Here is a 21,137-nt window from a genome sequence, read left to right as displayed (position 1 = left end):
TTCAAATCCACAACACATCAATAATCTTATAAGTTTTACCGAGCAAGCACTAACATGGCACCGGCCTAGGATTTAGGCAGCATGGCCATGGCCCGTGGCAGGACGTGCTGCAGCTTGAGCTGATGATTTATTACTTCCTTTCACTGCAAGGCCTTTTGCTCGCCAAACTATGACCATAAGTGCCGGAGCCGGAGCCGGAGCTTCTCCCCTGGCTTGAGTCTGCGGTGGCCGGAACCGGAACGACATCCTGCGGCGATTCTGCGACGTCCACCAAGAACATGTCAGGGTCGAAATGCTCCTGGCTCGAGCTCGAGGAAGCGAAGCCAAGCAGCGACGGCTGAACGGCGCAGGTGTCCAGAGACGAGTCGATGCTCCTGTGGCCGAAGCCGCTGGACGACGCAACGCAGTAGTAGCCAGTTCCCGCACGGGCACGCTGCCCCCGCGGCCCGAACGCGGCAGGAGCGAGTGCCTGGGCCTGGGCCTGGGCCTGGGCCTGGATGTGCTCGTAGCCGGTGGCGGCGAACGCGTCAGGCCGCGCGACTCTGGAGCACGATGCTCCGGGAACCGCCGCCTTCATCCGGGCGTTCCTTGCCTGGAGGTCCGCGAGCAGCATCCTCGCCTGGTTCCTGGCCTCGTCCCTTTCTTGCATCCTCCTCCGTGCGAGCGTGGCCAGATGCCAGATTGCATCGTCAGCCTCCGCAGACAAAGCGAGGATCTTTTGCCGCTCCAGTCTGGCCCAGCCAAGTTGCTCCTCCAGAACTCTGCGCTCCTGCCAGCAGAACGAGCAAGGGCAAAGCTATTTGATTTAGTAGTACGAACTCTGCGCTAATGGAATTGCAATGCAAACGTTGTCAAATTCATACGCTCCTTAGAACCCAAAATGCGTACGAAATCTCGACAACATGGTAAACATATACCACTGAAAAAGCTCGCAGTCTTCCAAGATCCATCCATTGATCTAGCTAGATAAATTATACGTAAATCACTACAAAAGATACAATATTATACCCGAAATACTGATGCCAATTGCCAAGCAATGTACAATATTATTATATATAGTAGGTCACTAGGTTGCATCTCTAGCGAGTTCATAACAAGATTGTGAAGAACAGAGTGCACAGAAGACAGTTTCTTTTTTCTTCAAGAGAAAAGTAGGGAAAATGCTGGAACAAGGGAAGGGAAGGGAGGAACATACCTCTGCATCGCTGGTCGATGAAACGTGATCTTCCCTCAGAAGGCCCTGCTCCTCTGTGTTGTTCTGCATCACATATCCTTACCTCTCACCTTTCTCTTTCCCAAAATGATTTATGAGCCGTTCTGCGTATCACTCTATTCTCTGTGCTGTGCTTTCCTCATGTGATCTCCTGCCCAGATAGCACGAACAAACGGAAGGGCTCAGTACTGCAACATTTTGCGTTAGGAAAAAAATGGAAAGCACGTTACAGAAGTAACAGGTGGATTCGCGAGATACATACCATGTTAGCAAGCTTTTAATAGCACTTATTATGGTTTTGAACTTACCATGTACACATTCAGGGACGAGAAACAAATTCGACATTGCATGCTACTTTACTCAAATGACTGATCAGAAATGGAAGGCATAAGTGAGAATATTATGTTGATTTTACATGATACAAATTGAAATCCAATATTGCTGGATTTCTTATCTAACCCTAATCAGAATCTTTGCATGCAGCATCCTAACGTCTGACGAGCACGCTAAATTAAGGTGGTAACATATCGGCAAGATATCTTGCCATCTTTACAACATTTGAGCATCCCAGAATTTGGCGCATTCTCCACTCAGGTTACTGGTTGACAGGCGTCAAAGGACTTCTTGGAGTACGTGTCCTTTGATCCGAGTATTGCTTCCCCTTATCCATTTCATTCAACTTGTTCTCGAGCCTGAACTTTGCCACCAGATCTGGCAGAGAAGCTCTTAGTTTGTCAATTGATTCCAAGCTGTTTGCACTGGTCAGTAGTTCCCGTGGATGGTTTCGAACCGGACTATTAGCCTGATAGGTGAACAGTATCTAGGTCAAATGGACACAACAAATAATCAAATGGTAAGGTGGTTTACGTTGAGCAATATCACTTCCACTTGAAATTTTAAGCATGCTTATAAAGGTGACGGCCAAATACAGTGTCGTTTTGCTAAAAGTTGGTGTACTTACAAAATTACAATATTATCTTATATATCCTTAAACTTTGCCTTTTCATTCCTAGTCTAAAAAGGTGTACCAGCTTACCATGTAATCCTTTTCAAGACAATCACTCATCATGTTTCTTGTAGATTCCACGCCTTCGCTGTGCTTTTCATTCAGCAGTTCCAGATGATCCGAGAAAATGGTAGTGTTAGTCTCTACCATCTTGCAAGTTTCATGATCCAGTAAGAGGGAATCTGAAAATGCACAAAGGAAACATAAGGAAAATGCATGCTTTAGGAAAATAAATTTATCACAAAGGTAATGTGTTACTCTTTGAAACAGTCAGCACGTCAGATGTAATGCCATGAAACTCTGCATCATTCTGTGAAGAAAACAGAAGCCCTTCCTGGAATATATTTTCATTTTTGTTTCTGCTTTCCCTGCATACAAGAAACAGGTAAGAGACATGGGAAAGGCCTGCCCAGAGTATCAACAATGATAGCTTTACTCGACATGGTTACAACTTACTCAATAAAATCGTCAGTCTCCATGATTGAGCTCTTAACAAGATCATGCAAAGATGATTGTATATGTGACCAGTAAGATACAAAATGACTACCTTTCTCCGAGCTGCAATGGACAGTGCCTCTTCAGCATAAACAAACCATGGAAATGAAAGTACTTCAAGAATGAATGGCAGATTCAAAATGCACGATGTTTGAAGTTTACAAGTGAGATCCGTACTATTGTTTTAAGATGCCTTCCATTTGATCATTTGATTTAGTATGTGATGACATATCCTCCTGGAACTGACTCTCTATCACTCCAACACAAGCCACAGACTCATTTTTGCCATTATCTGAAACCTGTTGTAGGTTGGATATCTCCAGTTTCAGGTTCTTCTGATCTTCACTATACCTCTCATTAAGCTGTCCCATATATGATGAAACCTGCTAAAAGATACATCAGTTAAAGCTGAAGTCAACTAAGGCCAGTTTATTTTCACATGCAATGTATAATCTGACCATTGTAGTTTTCTTGGCGGTCAACTCTGATAAAATTGCAGCAATCTTATTCAGAGCAGCTTGCTCGTCTTTAACACAAGTTTCCTGTCAAAAGGCACGAGCCATCAGATAGTTTGTTCATAAATGAAATATATAGCACATGTATCAAAATCAACTACCTTAAACTCATTCTCAAATTTAACAAGCTTGGAGGACCTTTCCATTTGATTCTGCTCCATAAGTGTCATGAGCTGAGACACATGTATCCTTATATCTTCAAAGAAATCAATTGATTGCTTTGACATTGCTTGAACAGAAGCAAGATTCCTTCTCAATCCCTTTAAAAGAATATAGACAGGTGAATTCTCGTGTCTAGCTAAATATGTTCCATACAGGCAAATGAACTAAAAATCAAGGAGACGTACAGTGTTTTGTAGTTCTGCAGAAAAGGCTAATAGTTCCTTGAGATCTGAAGTAGATTTCAGAACATCATTTAGAACTTGTTCAGCTTCTGAAAACATCACTTCTAGAAACTGTAGTGTTCATATACAGGGAATAATTAGGATGCATTTCAACACTTTGTTTTTTCTGCATTGGATTGTAATCATACAAGTTTCTGTTATTCCGTACATTGCCAATAGCATTTGCATTAGTAGATATGTTCTGCCTCATCTGCTCGGAATCTATGATAGACTGCTGTCTCATGGTATTAGCGAGCTCCTTCATGCATTGGACCCCGGAGACATACATATCTTTGGCTCTTGCAATTCTTCTTTCCAATTGGTTTTCTGACTGGAAGCAATTGCATGTTGCAGCTATTTTAGTGTCCTAGTAGGGATAGTAATAATAAAAGTATAACATTTCAAGAATGGTACCTCATTTCTGGCTAAAAAGTACAACTTTGTTTGTTCATTTATAGACTCCAAAATTTTACTCTGTTCACATACTGATCCAACGACTGTAGCATGCAGAACTCCAAGACTACGATCCAATTCAGCCCGAAAACCAGATAGCAACCTTTTGTTTTCAGCTTCAGTTTTTGATTGCCTTTCTATAAATGATTGTGAAAGACAAGCATATTCAGTAGAAGAAAACATAAACTGGATTAAATTAAGTCATAATAGATATTACCTTGTTTATTCAGAAGTACACTGATATCTTCGGTTGCATTCTCCAAGGTGTTCCGCATATCCTTTGCACGTTCAATAATTAAGTGCTCTATTCAATATAATGGATTACAACAAAACAATTGGTCATGGATGGAAGATTTTTACATATATTAAACTCTGAGTTAGAAATTACTTTAGTTACTTATGATACAAAAAAAATACCAGAATGAAGTAAATTTGATATAATGAAGTCCTTCTCCCTCAGGGACATGTGAGCTCTGCAATGAGCTTCTTCAAGATCTATGAACTTGCCCTTCAAGCTTTCAAGATTTACCTAAACAAGGATATGTACAAAATGTGAGGACCCTAATAAATCTAAATAAATGAAAAGGAAGTATGTGTTGTTCAGAAAATATGAAAAGAAAGTTCTCCAAAGTGCTTTGCCTTCAAATCGTTGTTCTGACTTTCAAAGTCCCAGTGGCATTCCTGTTCTGCTAGGTACAAGGCTTTGAATTTTTGAACTTCCTACCAGATCACCAGAAGTACAAGAGTCAGTTCAACTTTGAATTATTGAAAAAAAAAGGTAAACAGATTTGGGGATGTGTGCATGTACTTTGTTCTGCTTTTCAAGACTGAGCTCCAAATGTTCTATTTTTTCCTTCATTGTCTGCAATAAATAGTCATAAGATTAAAAATAGTAAAAATAAATATACATAAGTCGGCTTTGGTGATGGAGCTGTTGTACATTAGTACTTATACCTTTCTTTTTGTTTCGTCTTGGGCAAACCTTTCGTGAGAGATGTAGATTCCATTCTTTTCCCTTGCAGCTTTGACATCTGACAAATGATGATATACTTATGAGATACTATGCTAATTTCAGCAATGCAACCAAATCTAGAGGGAAAGGGAGAACCTTGTTTCATTCTTTCCATTTCTTGGTAGAGCTCCTTGAGCACAACAGTTTTGCATGTTTTTTTATTTGCCTGCAATAGTTTTTAAGTTTCTAACAAGCGTATTGAGTAAATTGAAAGTTCCAAACCCCACGTGTGAATAAAAGATGCACCTCTGGCTTGTTTCTTATGCTTTTAGCACGAGCAGCATAATCAAGTGTGACCAGCGTTTCTTCCAGGGAATGGGCAGATGGAGACACCGTTGCTATGATGCATGTTTTGGCTTTGCCTCCTAATGATTCTCTTAGCAGTCTGGTGAGCTTACTATCCCTGATAAAAGTATGTGAATATGCATTACTAGCCGCTCGCAAAATGAATTACATATCAAATCTAAGCACAGCGTATAACCTGTATGGCACATGAACTGAATGCTCCACAAGTGCATTGATGACACGTCCCAGAGTTAGTAGGCTCTTATTCATTTCTCCAGTTTCTCTTGCTCTACCCTATTAGGACGCAAAATCATGACTTCAAACAGGACTGCCATGCCGGAAGAGCATGGTTTGGGATGCTAATATAGAGCCACAGTGAGATTGTGTACAGAGATAACTTGTAAGTTGTAACAAAGATCTTAATCGCTAGACAAAAGAAAACACTCCATATTGTGGGCAACATAAGGTTCAAACTTCAAACTACAGAGTACAGATGGCTAGTGACTACTACTGGAATATGCAGTACTATTACTGAACTGAATTGGTATGCCCTTGTGCCCCATAATCCCTGAACATCGCAATGACCACTGAGTTGGGAAACTTCAGCCAATGTGTTGATGACAATTAGCTCAGAACCCTCCATATCGTCCTTGCAAAGCATGACCACTTACGCTAGTTTGTAACTGCGGTTAGTTGATATTTCATTATTCCATACACTGTTTTAAAGGAGTCGCCTACGCCTAGGCGTCTAAGCGCCCCAACACTCTTAGGTGTCTCCATTGCCTAGCTAAATCAGCAACAGGGTAGAGGGAAAGAGGAAGGGGCGGCGGCCGAATCAGGGCCGGAGGCGGCAAATTGGGGGCGGCGGCTGAATGGTGGGGGGTGTTAGAATACCCTCTCACCCTCTGTAATGGGCCTGGCCCAGTTATTGTATTAATAGATCACCCAACCCCTGTTAGGGTTAGGGTTTCCAATATGGTATAGAGCCAGTTTTTTTTTCACTCCTCTCTCCCACAGCAGCCGCCGCCACCTTCCTCTGCTCTCCCCTGCTTCCACTGCGCCGCCGGCTGCCTCCTCTGCGCGGGCCGCCTGGGCTGGGCACCTGTGCTGCCCTCCTGCACCGCCGGCCGTGCGGCCCTGCTCCACTCGCGCCGGCCGCCGCCGACCCTGCCCCCATCTGCTCCGGCCGCCGCCGCCTCCTCTGCTCCACCCGCCGCCACCTCCTCTCTCTCCCACCGGCTCTCTCTCTCCTGCTCTCTTTCTCGCAGCAGCCCCGCGCCAGGACGCCGCCGTGGACCGCGCCCTGCTCATCCGCCCCGACGCCCGGCCGACCGGGTCCGCGCGACCCGCGCGCCTGGCCGCTCGCCGAAGTCGGCCGCGCCCTTCTGCTCCGGTCCGTCGCCGTCCCGTCTCCCTGCCGGCCGCGCCCGCTGCTGGCTCCTCGCGCTCCGACTGCGGCCCTGCTCCCCGTGCTCCATGGCGTTCCTCCCCCCAACCGCCGCCATGACCACTGTCGCGACTGCAGCCGCTGACCCGGCCCACCCCGTCGACTCCGAGCTCGGATTCCCCCTGCCCAGCGCTGCCGGTGCCACCACCGCGGTCAGCACGCGTGCCGCCGCCATGCCCTTCATCTGGCGGCAGTACTCGTCCACAGAGAGGTCCCCCTGAGAGAACAGGTGGAACTGGGCGTCGAGGTGCAGAGCGCGAGCGTCCCGGTTCCCGAGGAACTGTTCTTCGAGGGCGAGCCACGCCTGGCGACCTGTGTCCGCCTGGTCGCGGATGATGTCCTGGAGCTCGACGGTGATGGTTCCGTGGAGCCAGGAGAGGACCACGGAGTCCATCAGGGACCAGGCCCAGGATGGCGGGGTGGCGACGTCGTCGAGGACGTGGTCGTCGAGGGCGTAGCGCCGCAGGGTGAGAAGGACCTGCCCCTTCCAGCGAGGGTAGCCGTGGGGGTGGCGGCTCCTCTCGTGGTGGTCCCCCCGGCCGGGGTGGCGGCCAGGCGTGGCCGTCACTCTATAACCCCTGGACCGGGACCATCGCCATGTGGCCGGGTCAGGCACCACGTGCCTCCCGTCCTCCGGTGCCGGCCCTCCTGACTGTGCCACCCTACGGCGTGCCACCCTACGGCGTGCCTCCCACGCCTCCCTATGGCGTGCCGGCATCACATCCGGCTCCGCCCCACCTCCTGCCCCCGGGGACCCCCACGACGACTTGGTCCCCGCTGTCTGGAGGCTGGGACAACACCTCCCTCGCCGCCGCTTTCAGCACCATGGCGATGACCCCTCCTTCCTCCGACTGGGTGATCGACTCTGGTGCCTCCTACCACACCACTCCCACTACAGGCACGCTCTCTCGCTCCCATCCCCCCCACTCCTCTCATCCTTCATCGATCGTCGTTGGGAACGGTTCCACTCTGCCCGTCACCTCAGTCGGTGCCTCGGTTCTCCCTGGACCGTTCTACCTCAACGACGTTCTCGTTGCCCCCCACATCACTCATAATCTCCTTTCTGTTCGTCGTTTCACCACTGACAACTCTTGTTCCATTGAGTTTGACCCCTCTGGTTTCTCTGTGAAGGATCTGGCCACCAGGACTCCCCTCGCCCGCTGTGACAGCTCGGGGCCCCTCTACACGCTCCGGCCATCCACCTCCAGCGCGTCACCGCCTCCTGCCCTGGTCTCCACCACCTCCTCCACCACTTGGCATCGTCGTCTCGGACATCCCGGACCTGACGTCATGACCAAGATTACCAGTAGCCTAGATCCTTCATGTAGTAGGGGACATTTTGGAGGCATATGTCATGCGTGTCAGTTAGGCCGGCATACTCGCCTCCCGTTCACCACTTCTTCTTCTCGGGCTGAGCAGACTTTTGACTTGGTTCATTGTGATCTCTGGACCTCTCCTGTACTCAGTCTTTCTGGTTATAAATACTATTTGGTGATCTTGGATGATTTTTCCCATTTTCTTTGGACTTTTCCTCTTAGATTGAAATCCGACACATTCACCACCCTCACACACTTCTTCGCCTGGGTCTCCACCCAGTTTCACCGCCCGGTCCGTGCCCTGCAGTGTGACAATGGCCGCGAGTTCGACAATCACGCCTCCCGCTCTTTCTTTCTCACTCATGGCGTCCAGTTGCGTCTCTCGTGCCCTTACACCTCTGCCCAAAACGGTCGGGCCGAACGCATGATTCGCACCACCACCAATATGATCCGCTGCCTTCTCTTCCAGGCGTCTCTCCCTGCCAGCTACTGGGCAGAGGCCCTACACACCGCCACCCACCTTCTGAACCGCCTTCCCTCCAAGGCGGTGAGCCACCCTACTCCCTACTTCGCCCTGTACGGCACCGACCCCACCTACGCCCACCTTCGTGTGTTCGGTTGTGCCTGCTACCCTAACACTTCTGCTACCGCCCCTCATAAGCTTTCTCCTCGCTCCACCCGCTGCCTCTTCCTTGGCTACTCATCTGACCACAAGGGGTATCGATGTCTGGACCTCGCCTCCCACCGCATCATCATCTCTCGTCACGTCGTCTTCGACGAGGATGTGTTTCCCCTTGCTGGCCCCTCCCCACCTACCGATCTCGACTCCCTCCTCGAGTCTGATCCGGTCCCCACCCCCTCCCAGCCTCCCCACCTTGCGCCGTTACCCGCACCCTGTGCGGCCCCGACGCCGCGGCTCGCGCCTATTCCCGCGCCACGCGCGGCTCCGTCGATCACGCCTGCGCCACGCGCGGCCCCGACGACCACGCCTGCGCCACGCGCGGCCCCGCCGACCCCTCCCGCACCATGCGCGGCCCCGTCGACGCCCACGGCTCGCTTCGCCGACCCCGCGCTTGTCTACCGCCGCCGCCGCCACGTCACTACATCGGCACCTGCCGACCCGGGCCCGTCGACGAGCCCGGTGCGCTTCGCCGACCCCGCCGTCGTCTATCACCGCCGCGAGTCGGCCACGCCCGTGGCCCCCGACGTCCCGGCAGGCCGCCCTGAGCCATCGGTGTACCACCCGGTCGCCATCCACCGCGACCCCGGGCACGTCCACCCGATGGTGACCCGGCGCGCCGCCGGCATTCTTCGACCTGTCGACCGGCTGATCTTGGCAGCTGATACGACTGCCACTCCACCGGACGCCTCCCCGGTCCCCTCCTCCGTTCGTACCGCTCTCGCCGACCCACACTGGCGACGCGCTATGGAGGAGGAGTACGCGGCCCTCCTGGCCAACCACACCTGGGACCTGGTGCCGTGTCCACTAGGCACCAACGTGGTCACCGGCAAGTGGCTCTTTCGCCACAAGCTTACCTCGGACGGCTCCCTCGACCGCTACAAGGCCCGTTGGGTCCTTCGGGGCTTCACCCAACGCCCCGGAGTGGACTACGACGAGACCTTCATCCCCGTCGTCAAGTTTGCCACTGTTCGCACCGTCCTCTCCCTCGCCCTCTCCTGGGACTGGGCGATCCATCAGCTCGACGTCAAGAATGCCTTCCTCCACGGCACTCTGACGGAGACTGTCTACTGCAGCCAGCCCACCGGCTTCGTCGACGAAGCCCGTCCGGATCTGGTCTGCCGGCTGAACCGCTCTCTCTACGGCCTCAAGCAGGCGCCGCGGGCCTGGTACAGTCGCTTCGCTTCCTACTTGGCCTCCATCGGCTTCGTTGAGGCCAAGTCAGACACGTCCCTCTTCATCTACCGACGCGGCGACGACACCGTCTTCCTTCTGCTCTACGTCGACGACATTGTGCTCACGGCATCCACCGCCGACCTTCTACAGCGCACGATCGTCGCCCTGCAGCGGGAGTTCGCGATGAAGGACCTGGGGCCCCTCCACCACTTCCTCGGCATAACCGCCGAGCGTCGGTCCCAGGGTCTCTTCCTCCATCAGCGCCAATACGCCATCGACATACTGGAGCGGGCCGGCATGTCCGACTGCAAGACCTGCTCCACGCCTGTCGACACTCAGGCGAAGCTCTCAGAGGACGACGGGCCCCTGGTCGCCGATCCGACGTCCTACCGGAGCCTCACCGGCGCGCTCCAGTACCTCACCTTCTCCAGGCCTGACATCGCCTACGCCGTCCAGCAGGTGTGCCTCCATATGCACGCCCCGCGGGAGCCTCATCTCACCGCTCTCAAGAGGATCCTACGCTACCTCCGCGGCTCCCTCGACTACGGCCTCCTTCTCCGACCATCCCCGACGTCAGACCTCGTGGTCTACACCGACGCCGACTGGGCTGGCTGTCCGGACACGCGTCGATCCACCTCCGGTTACGCCGTGTTCCTGGGCGCTAACCTCGTCTCCTGGGCCGCCAAGCGGCAGCCTGTTGTCTCTCGCTCCAGTGCTGAGGCCGAGTACCGCGTTGTGGCCAACGGCGTGGCTGAGGCCTCCTGGCTGCGACAGCTCCTCCACGAGCTCCACAGTCCCCTCCAGCGCGCCACCCTCGTCTACTGCGACAACGTCAGCGCTGTCTACCTCTCCACCAATCCCGTGCAGCATCAGCGCACGAAGCACGTGGAGATCGACCTGCACTTTGTCCGGGAGCGTGTCGCCGCTGGTGACGTTCAGGTTCTCAGCGTCCCCACCACGCTGCAGTTCGCCGACATCTTCACCAAGGGGTTACCGTCGAGTGTATTTTCAGACTTTCGCTCCAGTCTCAACATCTGTACAGGATAGAGTTGTGACTGCGGGGGGGTGTTAGAATACCCTCTCACCCTCTGTAATGGGCCTGGCCCAGTTATTGTATTAATAGATCACCCAACCCCTGTTAGGGTTAGGGTTTCCAATAGGGGGGGTGTGGAGGGGGAGAGAAAGAAACCACGGCTGAAAAGGGGGAGGAGAGAAAGAAAGCAGCAGCTCAATAGGGGTGAGAGAGAGGGAAATAGGGACAGTATATGAGCTAGTTGGTGGGCTGGGCCTCCTACCCCTTCCTTCACCTTTTTCCCTTTTTCTTCCTCCTCCATGCTGTTGTTTTGTTGGTTCTCATGTTGATAAAGCGTCGCCTTGCTCGCCTTAGGGTTCAACACCTTATCTCTTACCGCTTTAAGAACCAAGATTCCATACACCTATCTGTATGATAATATGCAACTATAAGAAATATATTTCTATACTTCTATCATTTTCTACACATGACGTACCATAACCAAATGATTCAATAAAAGCAGACAAGATGGATACATCAATTAAACCAAACTACCCAACTGGACAAGATATGGTAAACAAGCTAACAGGTAATGTTCCTGCTAATGGGTTGCAAATGGCAATAGAAAAGAAGTACCTCTCTTGCCCCTGATCGAGCAATATTTTCTGATCCTGCCAAGTCTACAAGGTTTAACCTCCCATACTTAATGAGTTCCTCATTTCCTACTGTTGTTTCTTTGACTTGGATGTTTATAGAAAAAACAGCATGTGATCGGCTGCATGAACATAATGAAGAGTGCTTAGCCCCTGACAGATGACGACCTCTGTACCAAAAGAAGGTAAAAACAGAATGATCAAGAACCTGCTTTGCTTATTTAGTGCAGTGTCAGCAGTGCGTCTCCTAGCTGACCCATGTTCCAAAAGGCTGTATATGTCGCTAGGACTATAGACAACAATCTCTTCAAGACCTCTTATTACCGCACCGCCTTTGCCATCTTCCATAAGAGTTATAGGCCTTTTTTGTCTACCTTCAGGGAATCTGCTTTGGTCCTCTAAAGACAATAGGTCTGTTATATCTTCATTATACAGCTCTAAGAAGGTTACCTTCATGCTATAATCAGCCTTCCGTGCTGTAAGTATTTCAAAGATATGGCACACTGCTCTAGGAATGACACCGGCAGTATCCGGTAGTTCACTAACCTGACATATTAGGTAAGACAAATTATTCAACAGTTACAAAGAACTTCCTGTCTTCATCATAGATGATGTCCAGATATTATGGGTACCTTCTGTCTCATCTCTCCCTCCATGGTATATGTCTTTCCGGTTCCAGTCTGCCCAAACACGAAGACAGTGCAGTTATAGCCTTCAAGGACTTCAGTCACTAATGGTGCAACGGCATGGTTATATATCGACCTTTGCTGAGATTGTGGTCCAAATACCTAGGACAAAACAACAACCACATATCTAAGAACAATGGTGGTAAGCAACATGAATCATACAAATAGATTCAGTTGCTAAACCTCTATAATCATATAAAGAAAGATAAACACACATACACAGGTCAAAGAGGCTTTACCTTGTCGAAGGTAAATGTCTTGTCTGCTTGCTTGAAGAGGCTGTGCAGAACTGTGACCTCCCTCTTTGATTCATTACAAGAGATAGCGCTCTGCGCATTCACTCTCTGCTCCTCCTCACTGAGTGGCCTAAAAGATAGACGGACACGTTAGTACCGGTAGCCGCAGTCAGGCGCAGTTATGCAACGGTAGCAGGTTTTCTCACAGCCGCAATGAAGCACCAGTTGGTCTTCAAGGTTGTCAAGATCCATATCCTAGAATTTTACCATAATATAATCCTACCAAACCAAACGATATCAATCCTAAAGTGTATCCTAAATTCAATAGTACTTCGATACTACGTGAAGACTCCATATGATCCTACGTTAAATTTGTAATCCCATAGATCTCATGATACCACGTAATAATTGATATAAATGATTTTTAAACCATTCGGTTGTAACGAAATACTCCCTCCCATCCTAACTCATAAAACGTTTTGATTTTTATTTTTTAGATTTATTGCTTTCACCATGCACATATGTAAGTGCATAACAAAAATCATATTTTTTTTAAAAAACAAAACGTCTTATCAGAACGGAGGGGGGGTATTATTCTAAAACAGTCAAAATCAAGATTATAGGTCTCAAACTTTATAACATATTACATGCTACAAACATAATATAAGAATTATATTTTATAAAATTCGATAGCATCCCGATGCTACAATCTGATAATACAAGGACAAAAACGATCCTACTTAGAATCCAGGTCCTTTGAACATTTACATAAACTAGAAACTCGAGCTGAAGAAAAGCAAGCGACTCGTTGGATTTCTTCCTTTTCGGCATCCAATTAGCGGTAGCAGGAAAACCCTTCCTCCACAGTCTCGAGTAACTCACCTGCACCGCAGCATGACCTGAACGTTCACCTCCTGATCCCTCTCGCATCCATCCCTGGCAACGGCGCCGACGCCGCTACGGCGAGCAGCGCTTTGGGACACTCCGTCCGCCCACCGCATCTCAAGGTGCCGCCGCTCCGGCCGCGGCGTGAGGAATGGCATCGGCGCCGGGCCGACCCACGACCTCCTACTGGGGTTCGGCGTCTGCGCCATGCCCCCGGCGACACCCACGACGCTCTGATCCGAGAACTGGTTTGAGGGAAATCGCGAGGTTCTGGGGCGGATTCGCCGCTCTTCGGAAGGGCGTGGATTGGGGAAAGCGGAGTAGGGAGCCCGCGATGTTTTCCGTTGGGAAGAAATTTGAATTAAGCAAAGCCGTCTGGTGGGGAGCGTAGACCGTAGACTGATGAGTGATGAGTCCGATTTTTTTTTTATTTTGGCCCCTTTTCTGAAACAAAATCACATTTAGACCCCTAAACGACTCAATTCCAGTTTTGAACCCTTCCCTCGGCGTGGTAGGCCATGGTGCCGAGTTATATAACTCGCTGGCTGATGAGGCCTGACGCGACCCTCACGTGGCACCTAGCTCGGCGCCACAAATTTTGACGCCAAGCTAGAAAATCCTATAAATCAGAGATTTCTTGGGCGAGTGCTACACCCGGCCATTTGTTTCCCTCGTTTCCATCTTCATCCATATCGCCGAGAGGTGCTCCAATCTTTGTATTCGAGTTAAAAACTTTGATTTGATCCTTATATTTTGAAGACAAATGTATGGTGTATCACTAATTCTTTTGTTACGTATATTGTGTTGTATGATTTTGATTAATTAGTTTTAATTGATGCGCATATTGATATTAGTTATGATTCCTAGGATATATGGTTGATATGATTACTGCGGTTTGTTAGATAGTTTGTGAATCATGGGTTTATAAAATATTTAGGGTTTGGAAGCTATGAGTACCACAGTATTTATTAGTTAAAATCATTTCTGCTATTTCTATATAGTGGTGTTAATATATAATGATTTCTTAGATGAAAGACATGTATCGAGAGTCGTTGTAGTAGAAAAGATGTCGTCCTTAGGAGTTATATACGGACGCATCTAGTAAAGATGCTCTTGTTCCTCCTAATCTTCCTGTGCCTAATTGTGATTGTGGCAAACCGGCTTGTGTATGTCAATCCAAACATTCAGGCATGACTGCTCGCTGCTTCTACACTTGTGGCAGTTTTAATATACGTAGCTTATGACTTGTGTGTTATTGGTGTTTACTAGATGTGTGCTAATGTTTCGTTCTATTTCTGTAGGATCACTTGATGTGTTCATTTTCCAGTGGATCGACGGTCCTGATAAGTTTGACCCTCGATATCTCATTTTCTCTAATTAGTTATGCGGAAGGAATACACATTGGCGTTTTAAGCGTTGGGTGCCTCCTCCCCCAAACCTGCCACCAATGACGGATGAGAAGAACTTAGCCATAAGAAGACGATTGGAGTCTCTGCCTCGGTGCGATTGCGGAGATCGCGATGTGATATGTGAGGACACTACGAAGTACTTCATGTGTCCCAACAGTAATTATGTAAGTGCATAACAAATGTCCAAAATTTTGTTAGTTTTTGCATAAATTTACTAATTTATTCTCCTGCAGCCATATAGTGGGAATAAGTGTATTTCCAGAGAGTGGTTGTATGGGCCTAGGTCCCATTGGGCGGAAGAGTGGAAGTTTGATCCCGTACTCTACAAATGTGGTATCCCTACTACTCTTAAGCGTGCAGTGTGGGCGTGCACCGGCTACACCATGCCCCCGCTCCATCCCTGCAGCGTGTCCGCGGCCCTCCGCGCCTCGCCCTCCCCCCTGCAAATCTCGCCTCCTCACCCAACGCCATCAGCGCTGCCCTCCGCTCCATCCCTGCAGCGCTGACCTCCGCCCCCGTCACCGCCCTTCCCCACTGCGCAATCACCGCCCTTCCCCACGCGCCTCGACCGCCATCCACGCAATTCGCCATCCGTGGCATCACCTTCCTTCCCCATGCGTCGAGGCCGCCATCCACGCCATCACCTTCCTTGCCCACGCGCGCACCCCCTGCTCCGTGCGTGCCCCGCCACCTCCGCTGCGATAGCCTCCCCCACTAAGTGCCCCCGTGATGTTCGCCCCGCCACGAACCCCTCCCCCTAGATGACTGCGCAGAGTGCCCGCGAGATGCCCGCTATCCTACCCACGCGACATTGAGGGAGATGGTGGCGGGCAGTAGGGCTTCAATCCTGATAAAGGCGCGGCGCACAGTCGTGTACATCAAGGAGATCGTCGGCGACCACACCGACGAGGAGGTCTACGCGCGCTCAAAGGCTCTTCCCCTGCTCGCGGTGCCGAACTCCCCACCGTGCTTGGGCGAGGTGGTGGCAACGACGTCTAGAGAGATGGCGGCGAGCAATCCTAGCAGGGGCGTGGCGTAGAGATGCAACGCGAGGTGTCTGCCCGACTACACTCCCCTGCCATGGTCTCTCCAACCTTCGAGGACGCGCTCTGGGCCCATTTCCACTGCCTCGGTCAATGGCTCGATCGAGCATCGCCCACAGAGACGACACCAACCTGCCATGTGCTCTCAGGTCTGCGATCCCTGCTTCATATCCCCTTCTTCCTCCCTTTGCTCCCAAAAGGAAAGGGTCCTTCTTTTCCTCTGAAGGATATACATTACTCTGGTAGCTTTGAAGAGTCGGTGGATGGATTGTGTATACATGGGGAAGAAGATGCCAATGTAGGGGTGACAATAGACTCTAAATTTTACACTATAAGATTTAAGAATCAGATTATAATTGAACTCTATTTCTATTCATTTTTTAGATCCTATCATTTTGTGAAGAAGCATTTGAATAATGATCCATTATCACCCCTAACTACACCATTTTCGGAAGTCTGGAGGAGGAAGGGCATGGTTTGCTGAATTCGGAGACTACTGTAGGCTTGGTAATTCTTTGTCAGTGCACTGGCTGACAAAAATGGGCATCCCAACAGGCAACCAGCCCCTTGGGATGGGTAAGTGGTTCCGATGATATGTCCCTGCTCGTTTTCTGGGTAATATTTAACATAATATTAAGATATATGCCAACACCAAGAGCAAGCGGATCATAGTACAACAGCTCCAGCTTAACAAATTTGCCAGAATGAAAAGAAACATGCATATCAGATAAATCGTTAAAGACTGGAGAACTGTCCTGAATAGAGCGATTTTGATGCCACAAAACAAAATTTCCAGGTTATACATAATTTCATGACACCATGATAAACGATATATAAAAGCGGCTACAAGTATTCAAGGCTAGTAAGCTTTTGGTGCAGGCTTCACTAGTCCTAACCCAGAACCGCTGCCCAAATGCTTGAAATCCCTTGCCTCCAAGCGTTCATCATGTGCCGCAAACCCAGTTCCTCCTTTCTCTAATGGAACCAGATTCCTCTCCTTGAATGATTTGCTGCACTCTAAGCAAACTTTATCCTTTACTAGAAACTTGTCAGAGCACTTCTTGCAGAAGACGTGGCCACAGGCGCTGACCGCCACGAGGGACATTGTATTTGTGAGAGTGGATTTGCAACTAGGGCACATATAGCTCTTTTCCATTGCCTTCTTCCTCTTCGGATCAGCAGTTTCCTCCATAAATGAGATAGGGAAGAGCGATTTCAACTTGAGCTTCTCCTGCCCCTCAGGGCAGACAGTGTCGGCGGAGGGTGCATCTACCTTGACCGTAGCTTCAGGAGTAGCTGAAGGAAGCCAGAATGCCTTCATGTTACGGAGGGCTTCCTCTTCAAAAGAAGTGACCTTCACACTGTTCGCTCCATGAAACCCATTCTTGCCTTGGGAACCACTGCGATCATGGTACTGGGGAACAGCCCCATGATTCTGCTGATCAAAGGCATCCAACTCCTTAGCCTTCTGCAGAATTAGCTTTTCCTCCTCCTCTTCCTTCTCTTGCTTCTTCTGGGCCTCGTGAGCTGCTAGCTTACTGGAAGAATAAGAGTAAACCCTCAGTACTCTGTTCAGTAGACTGAATTACAAAGCAGATAGTTCAAGGCCAACTACAAAAATTTTGAGGCTCATCATGAACAACAGGAATTCTAGGTAAGGAAACTACAAGAGGGGAATTAGGGGGTGTTTGGTTCCCACCTCCTAAACTTTAGGTCCTAAACTGCCAAACAATATGACTAAATAAGACCTCCCAAATAGAAATTTTAGGAACTGAAGTTTAGTATGGTGACTAAAGAAACCTAACACCTCCTTAGTCTAATGACCAGTGACTGATGAACATGAATGCTCGCAAAATGAACTTTAGCAAAAAAAACATATACTTGTAGCTAGACATGTTCAAACATCAGGTCGGATCAGGTCGTGGGTTGTTTGGCACGCCCCATACCCGGCTCATGGATTATTACGAGTCAAAAACTATGGCTCGTACCCATCCATTGCATTGCTAGGGTCGGATCGGGTGGCCCATGCTCAGTTCTACTTGCAAGTACAATGAGAAATGGCTAGGGTCAAATGTTGGATGCCGAAACTATACTACATACAAGAGTTCGAATCAAAGACACGGTAGGGGTAGGGCTAGTTTGGAAACTCAAATCTCCTCCAAGGTTAGAGGGGATTGAGTGAAAAATTAGTTCATTTCACCTGAGGCCCCGTTCGGTTCCTCCGGAACCAGTGCCCGGAATGGATCAGGATTGGAATGGTTAACAAATTTGTATTACCTTGATAGCTAGAATGGTTCCTGTCTACAATCCAAACTAACCGAACAAACCCTAAATCCTCTTTGATCCTCGATTTGAGTTTCCAAACTAGCCCTAAAAGATAATTTTATCCCAAGTACAAGTGCGACCTTGCAAAAACTAAATCTAACTCCAGGTGAGATAATGTTGGCCTAAAATTCATGGTCGTGCTTAGCTTAATATCCACACGAAAATCATCAGCCACCTAAGTATAGCACTAATATTAGCCTGACAATTCTTCCAGCAGATATTATGAAACCCTATAGCACCCCTACCACCGCGCACCCTCCTACCCCAATGGCCCAACCAACTACCACTTAAATCAATATAAAAATACTAATAAGCAATCAATAATTTAGATTAGTAGACCGTGCAGTGTTGCTACCTACCGCTTGATGTCCTTCTTCTGGGCGAGGAGGCACTCAAGGATGCACTCCTTGCAGAAGGTATGGCCCTTGGGGCAGCAGAGCGGGTCGATGAGCGGCTTGAGGCAGAGGCAGCAGGCGTCGAAGGGCTTGATGGAGTCCTTCCCCAGGCGCTCCCGCTGCGTGCCGTACCCGAGCTTCCGCTTCTCCTCGTACGTGAAGAAGGCGAGGTCGTTGTTGTTCTTTGAGTGCCGCTGCGGCATCTTCGCAGGTGCCTCCAATCGGCGGAGAGGATGTTGGTAGATCGGCTGGCGGAGGAAGGCTTTCGCTCGCTTGGAAGCCTAGATTTGTTTGACGCGGCACGCGGGGAAGGGGAATAGGCGAGGGAGGAAGATATGATGCTGGTGAGGAGAGGAACCCGTCTGGGTCGGGCTCGGGGTGATTCTGGCCGTGCGTGCAGCGGTGGTGAGCTGGGCCGAGCGGGATCGACAATGGGCCGAACATGTTTTAGGAGTATTAGACAAATACTCGTATTACTGCTTTGTAAAATGCTGGTTATTTACAGTTTTAGACACAGTAAATCTTTAGAGTTTCTAAAAAAAATAAACCTCTATTTTTTGAAGCATTGATTTTATTAAAAAAATGGGTTATATATATAAAGCTTCAACACCATAGTTTTTTTAAACAACTTTAATTTAAAGATTGTTTTAATATTTTTCAAAACTATTTATAAAAATAACGTTATTACTTTTTTTTTAAAAAAAAACTCATCTGCTCAGCCCTGTCGTGGTTTCGAAAACTAGGGGACAATAAGATTTGTATTCAGCAGGGGTGCTAGTATGGACTCACTCCGAATGATGAGACACAAGGGGCTCGAATATGGATCTGAGCCAGGGGTTATACTGGTTCAGGCTAGAGCCTTAGTCTGGTGTAGTGTTGATCATAGTATTGCTTGGAGCGTGTTACAGTTTAGTGCTTGTGTGTAGTTGTCTTCTGAAGATGGGGGTTGTCTTGCCATTTTATAGCTCAAAGTTAGACTTTACAATGAGAACTTGTATTCTGCTCGGGTGGAGTTCGGGCTCGTGCTTCCAGGCTGCGTAGCCTCTACGATGTCGTCTGCTAGGTCATGCGTCGCCGTACCCCTTGTATGGTGTTGCGTCTTGTTCGTTCATCATACGAGTTCCTGTAGCTATTTTTATGTGGTGTCTAGTGGGTCCCGCTGAGTCGGTTCTTGGTGAAGTTTAGGGACATCTTCAGTACAGGTTCATCTTCTGTCATCCCATCTGTGTCACCTTCCATCATGCGTAGGCATACACCTAGAACGGTGTATTGCCATGTCCCTTCTAGCGTATATATGGGTCACTGTAGAGACCCCAATGTTGAGATATTCGTGGCTGGGGTTGACTGGTACCACCGATCAGCGAGGGTGATACTCTCCATAATGTATTCGGCGTCATGTTTGACAGAGGCACTTCGGTACTGCTCCCATGGTTTGGACATGGCTTGGTCACATCGTCGTGGGCCTCATTCTCCCTAATAATACATGATGCTGGTCACACCACAAACACTGTTGGTATGATCTCACAAGACTACAAACCCCTCTTAGTACAATGATGGTGCACACAAGCACTGAGTAGTAAGAGGCATACAAAACTCACTAAACACTAAACCTAAATCTAGATCAAGCGCATAAGTGGTGGTCCAACTAGTCTAAGCACTCCATAAAAAGCACTTACGTTGACCACCATATGTATCACTAAGCACTATGCAAATGGATAGCATTAGAATAGAGTATCAACTTTCTTGGTATGTTTATTAGCTTCCGCACACTTCAAATGCCCGATTAGGTTGGTAGGTATATAGGCTCCAAGTCCAAAACTAGTCATTGCCAAAAAGTTATAGCATTTTGCGGATGGCATCAAATTTTAGATGACGAGACAGGAATTGTATCCAGTTTTATAGTGGAGGGAGAAAAGTGTTTTTTAATATAGTTGGGAGAGGTAAATGGACTTTTTCCTTATTTTGCCGACCAATATATATAGCCATGAATAAGCCAGGTCAAAACTCAAAAGTCAGGTCAGACTTGGATCGTTAAGTTGAGTTTAGATTGGATATTCCTTTTTTTTCTCTCGTATAAAGAAGAGGTTTAATTAACTTGTCATGATTGCATAAAGGTACGATCATGTCAAAAAAATACTTGGTCGCTGTGTTAAAATAAATTATCATCTGTTCAACACGGAGAGTTTGCAATTGTTAAGAACAAAATAGTGGCTTGCGAGGATTTTTATTAAGAATTATCGAAATGTCAACGACAGCACGATCTCACTCGCCAGAGACGGGGCATGCGCATGCTTGCTTTTTCTACACCCGCTTCTACTGCTTCAGTCGCTGTCGATGAACCAGACAATTCTATGATACGTGCTGCTTGCAGTTTATTTGAACTCGCACAAACTATAGCATTGTTGACTTAGCGCGGCACGTTGGTTCTGAATAATGCCGCTTAAACTAACCTCTTGTTGGATTGCATGGAGTGCTGCTATGTCCAACCAAATGAAGCTTAGCTACACCTGGAG

At 48.7% G+C, this 21,137-nt stretch overlaps 2 protein-coding genes across 3 annotated transcripts; both read right to left on the bottom strand.

The window, feature by feature from the left end:
* Nucleotides 1-4: 4 nt before the first annotated feature.
* Nucleotides 5-13,832, bottom strand: LOC103634473 (125 kDa kinesin-related protein). 2 transcript variants are annotated; one of them, XM_008656066.4, is made up of 24 exons: nt 13,450-13,832; nt 12,571-12,697; nt 12,278-12,433; nt 11,854-12,191; nt 11,629-11,767; nt 5,559-5,656; nt 5,324-5,480; nt 5,174-5,243; nt 5,020-5,096; nt 4,874-4,927; nt 4,705-4,785; nt 4,483-4,594; nt 4,283-4,369; nt 4,027-4,202; nt 3,782-3,943; nt 3,577-3,684; nt 3,331-3,489; nt 3,173-3,256; nt 2,892-3,097; nt 2,676-2,777; nt 2,478-2,587; nt 2,250-2,401; nt 1,196-2,015; nt 5-769 (listed from the first exon to the last, which is right to left on the bottom strand). In XM_008656066.4, exons 1-23 carry the CDS (start codon nt 13,659-13,661, stop codon nt 1,809-1,811), a joined length of 3,174 nt encoding a protein of 1,057 aa, XP_008654288.1. In that variant the 5' UTR covers nt 13,662-13,832; the 3' UTR covers nt 5-769; nt 1,196-1,808. The 2 variants fall into 2 exon arrangements, with proteins under 2 accessions (XP_008654288.1, NP_001333655.1); NM_001346726.1 differs by lacking the exon at nt 5-769 and having other exon boundaries at nt 1,561-2,015; nt 13,450-13,808.
* Nucleotides 13,833-16,655: 2,823 nt separating this feature from the next.
* Nucleotides 16,656-18,961, bottom strand: LOC100282877 (uncharacterized). The gene is given in 2 exon segments (NM_001155783.1): nt 16,656-17,442; nt 18,589-18,961. Coding segments are annotated over 2 exon segments (918 nt in total). The 5' UTR covers nt 18,828-18,961; the 3' UTR covers nt 16,656-16,763.
* Between the last annotated feature and the right edge of the window lie 2,176 nt (nt 18,962-21,137).

The sequence above is a fragment of the Zea mays genome, chromosome 1, assembly GCF_902167145.1.
Source record: "Zea mays cultivar B73 chromosome 1, Zm-B73-REFERENCE-NAM-5.0, whole genome shotgun sequence".
Classification (NCBI taxonomy): Eukaryota; Viridiplantae; Streptophyta; class Magnoliopsida; order Poales; family Poaceae; genus Zea; species Zea mays.
Note: the sequence above shows the minus strand (reverse complement) of the source record. Positions and strands in the feature narration are given on the sequence as shown.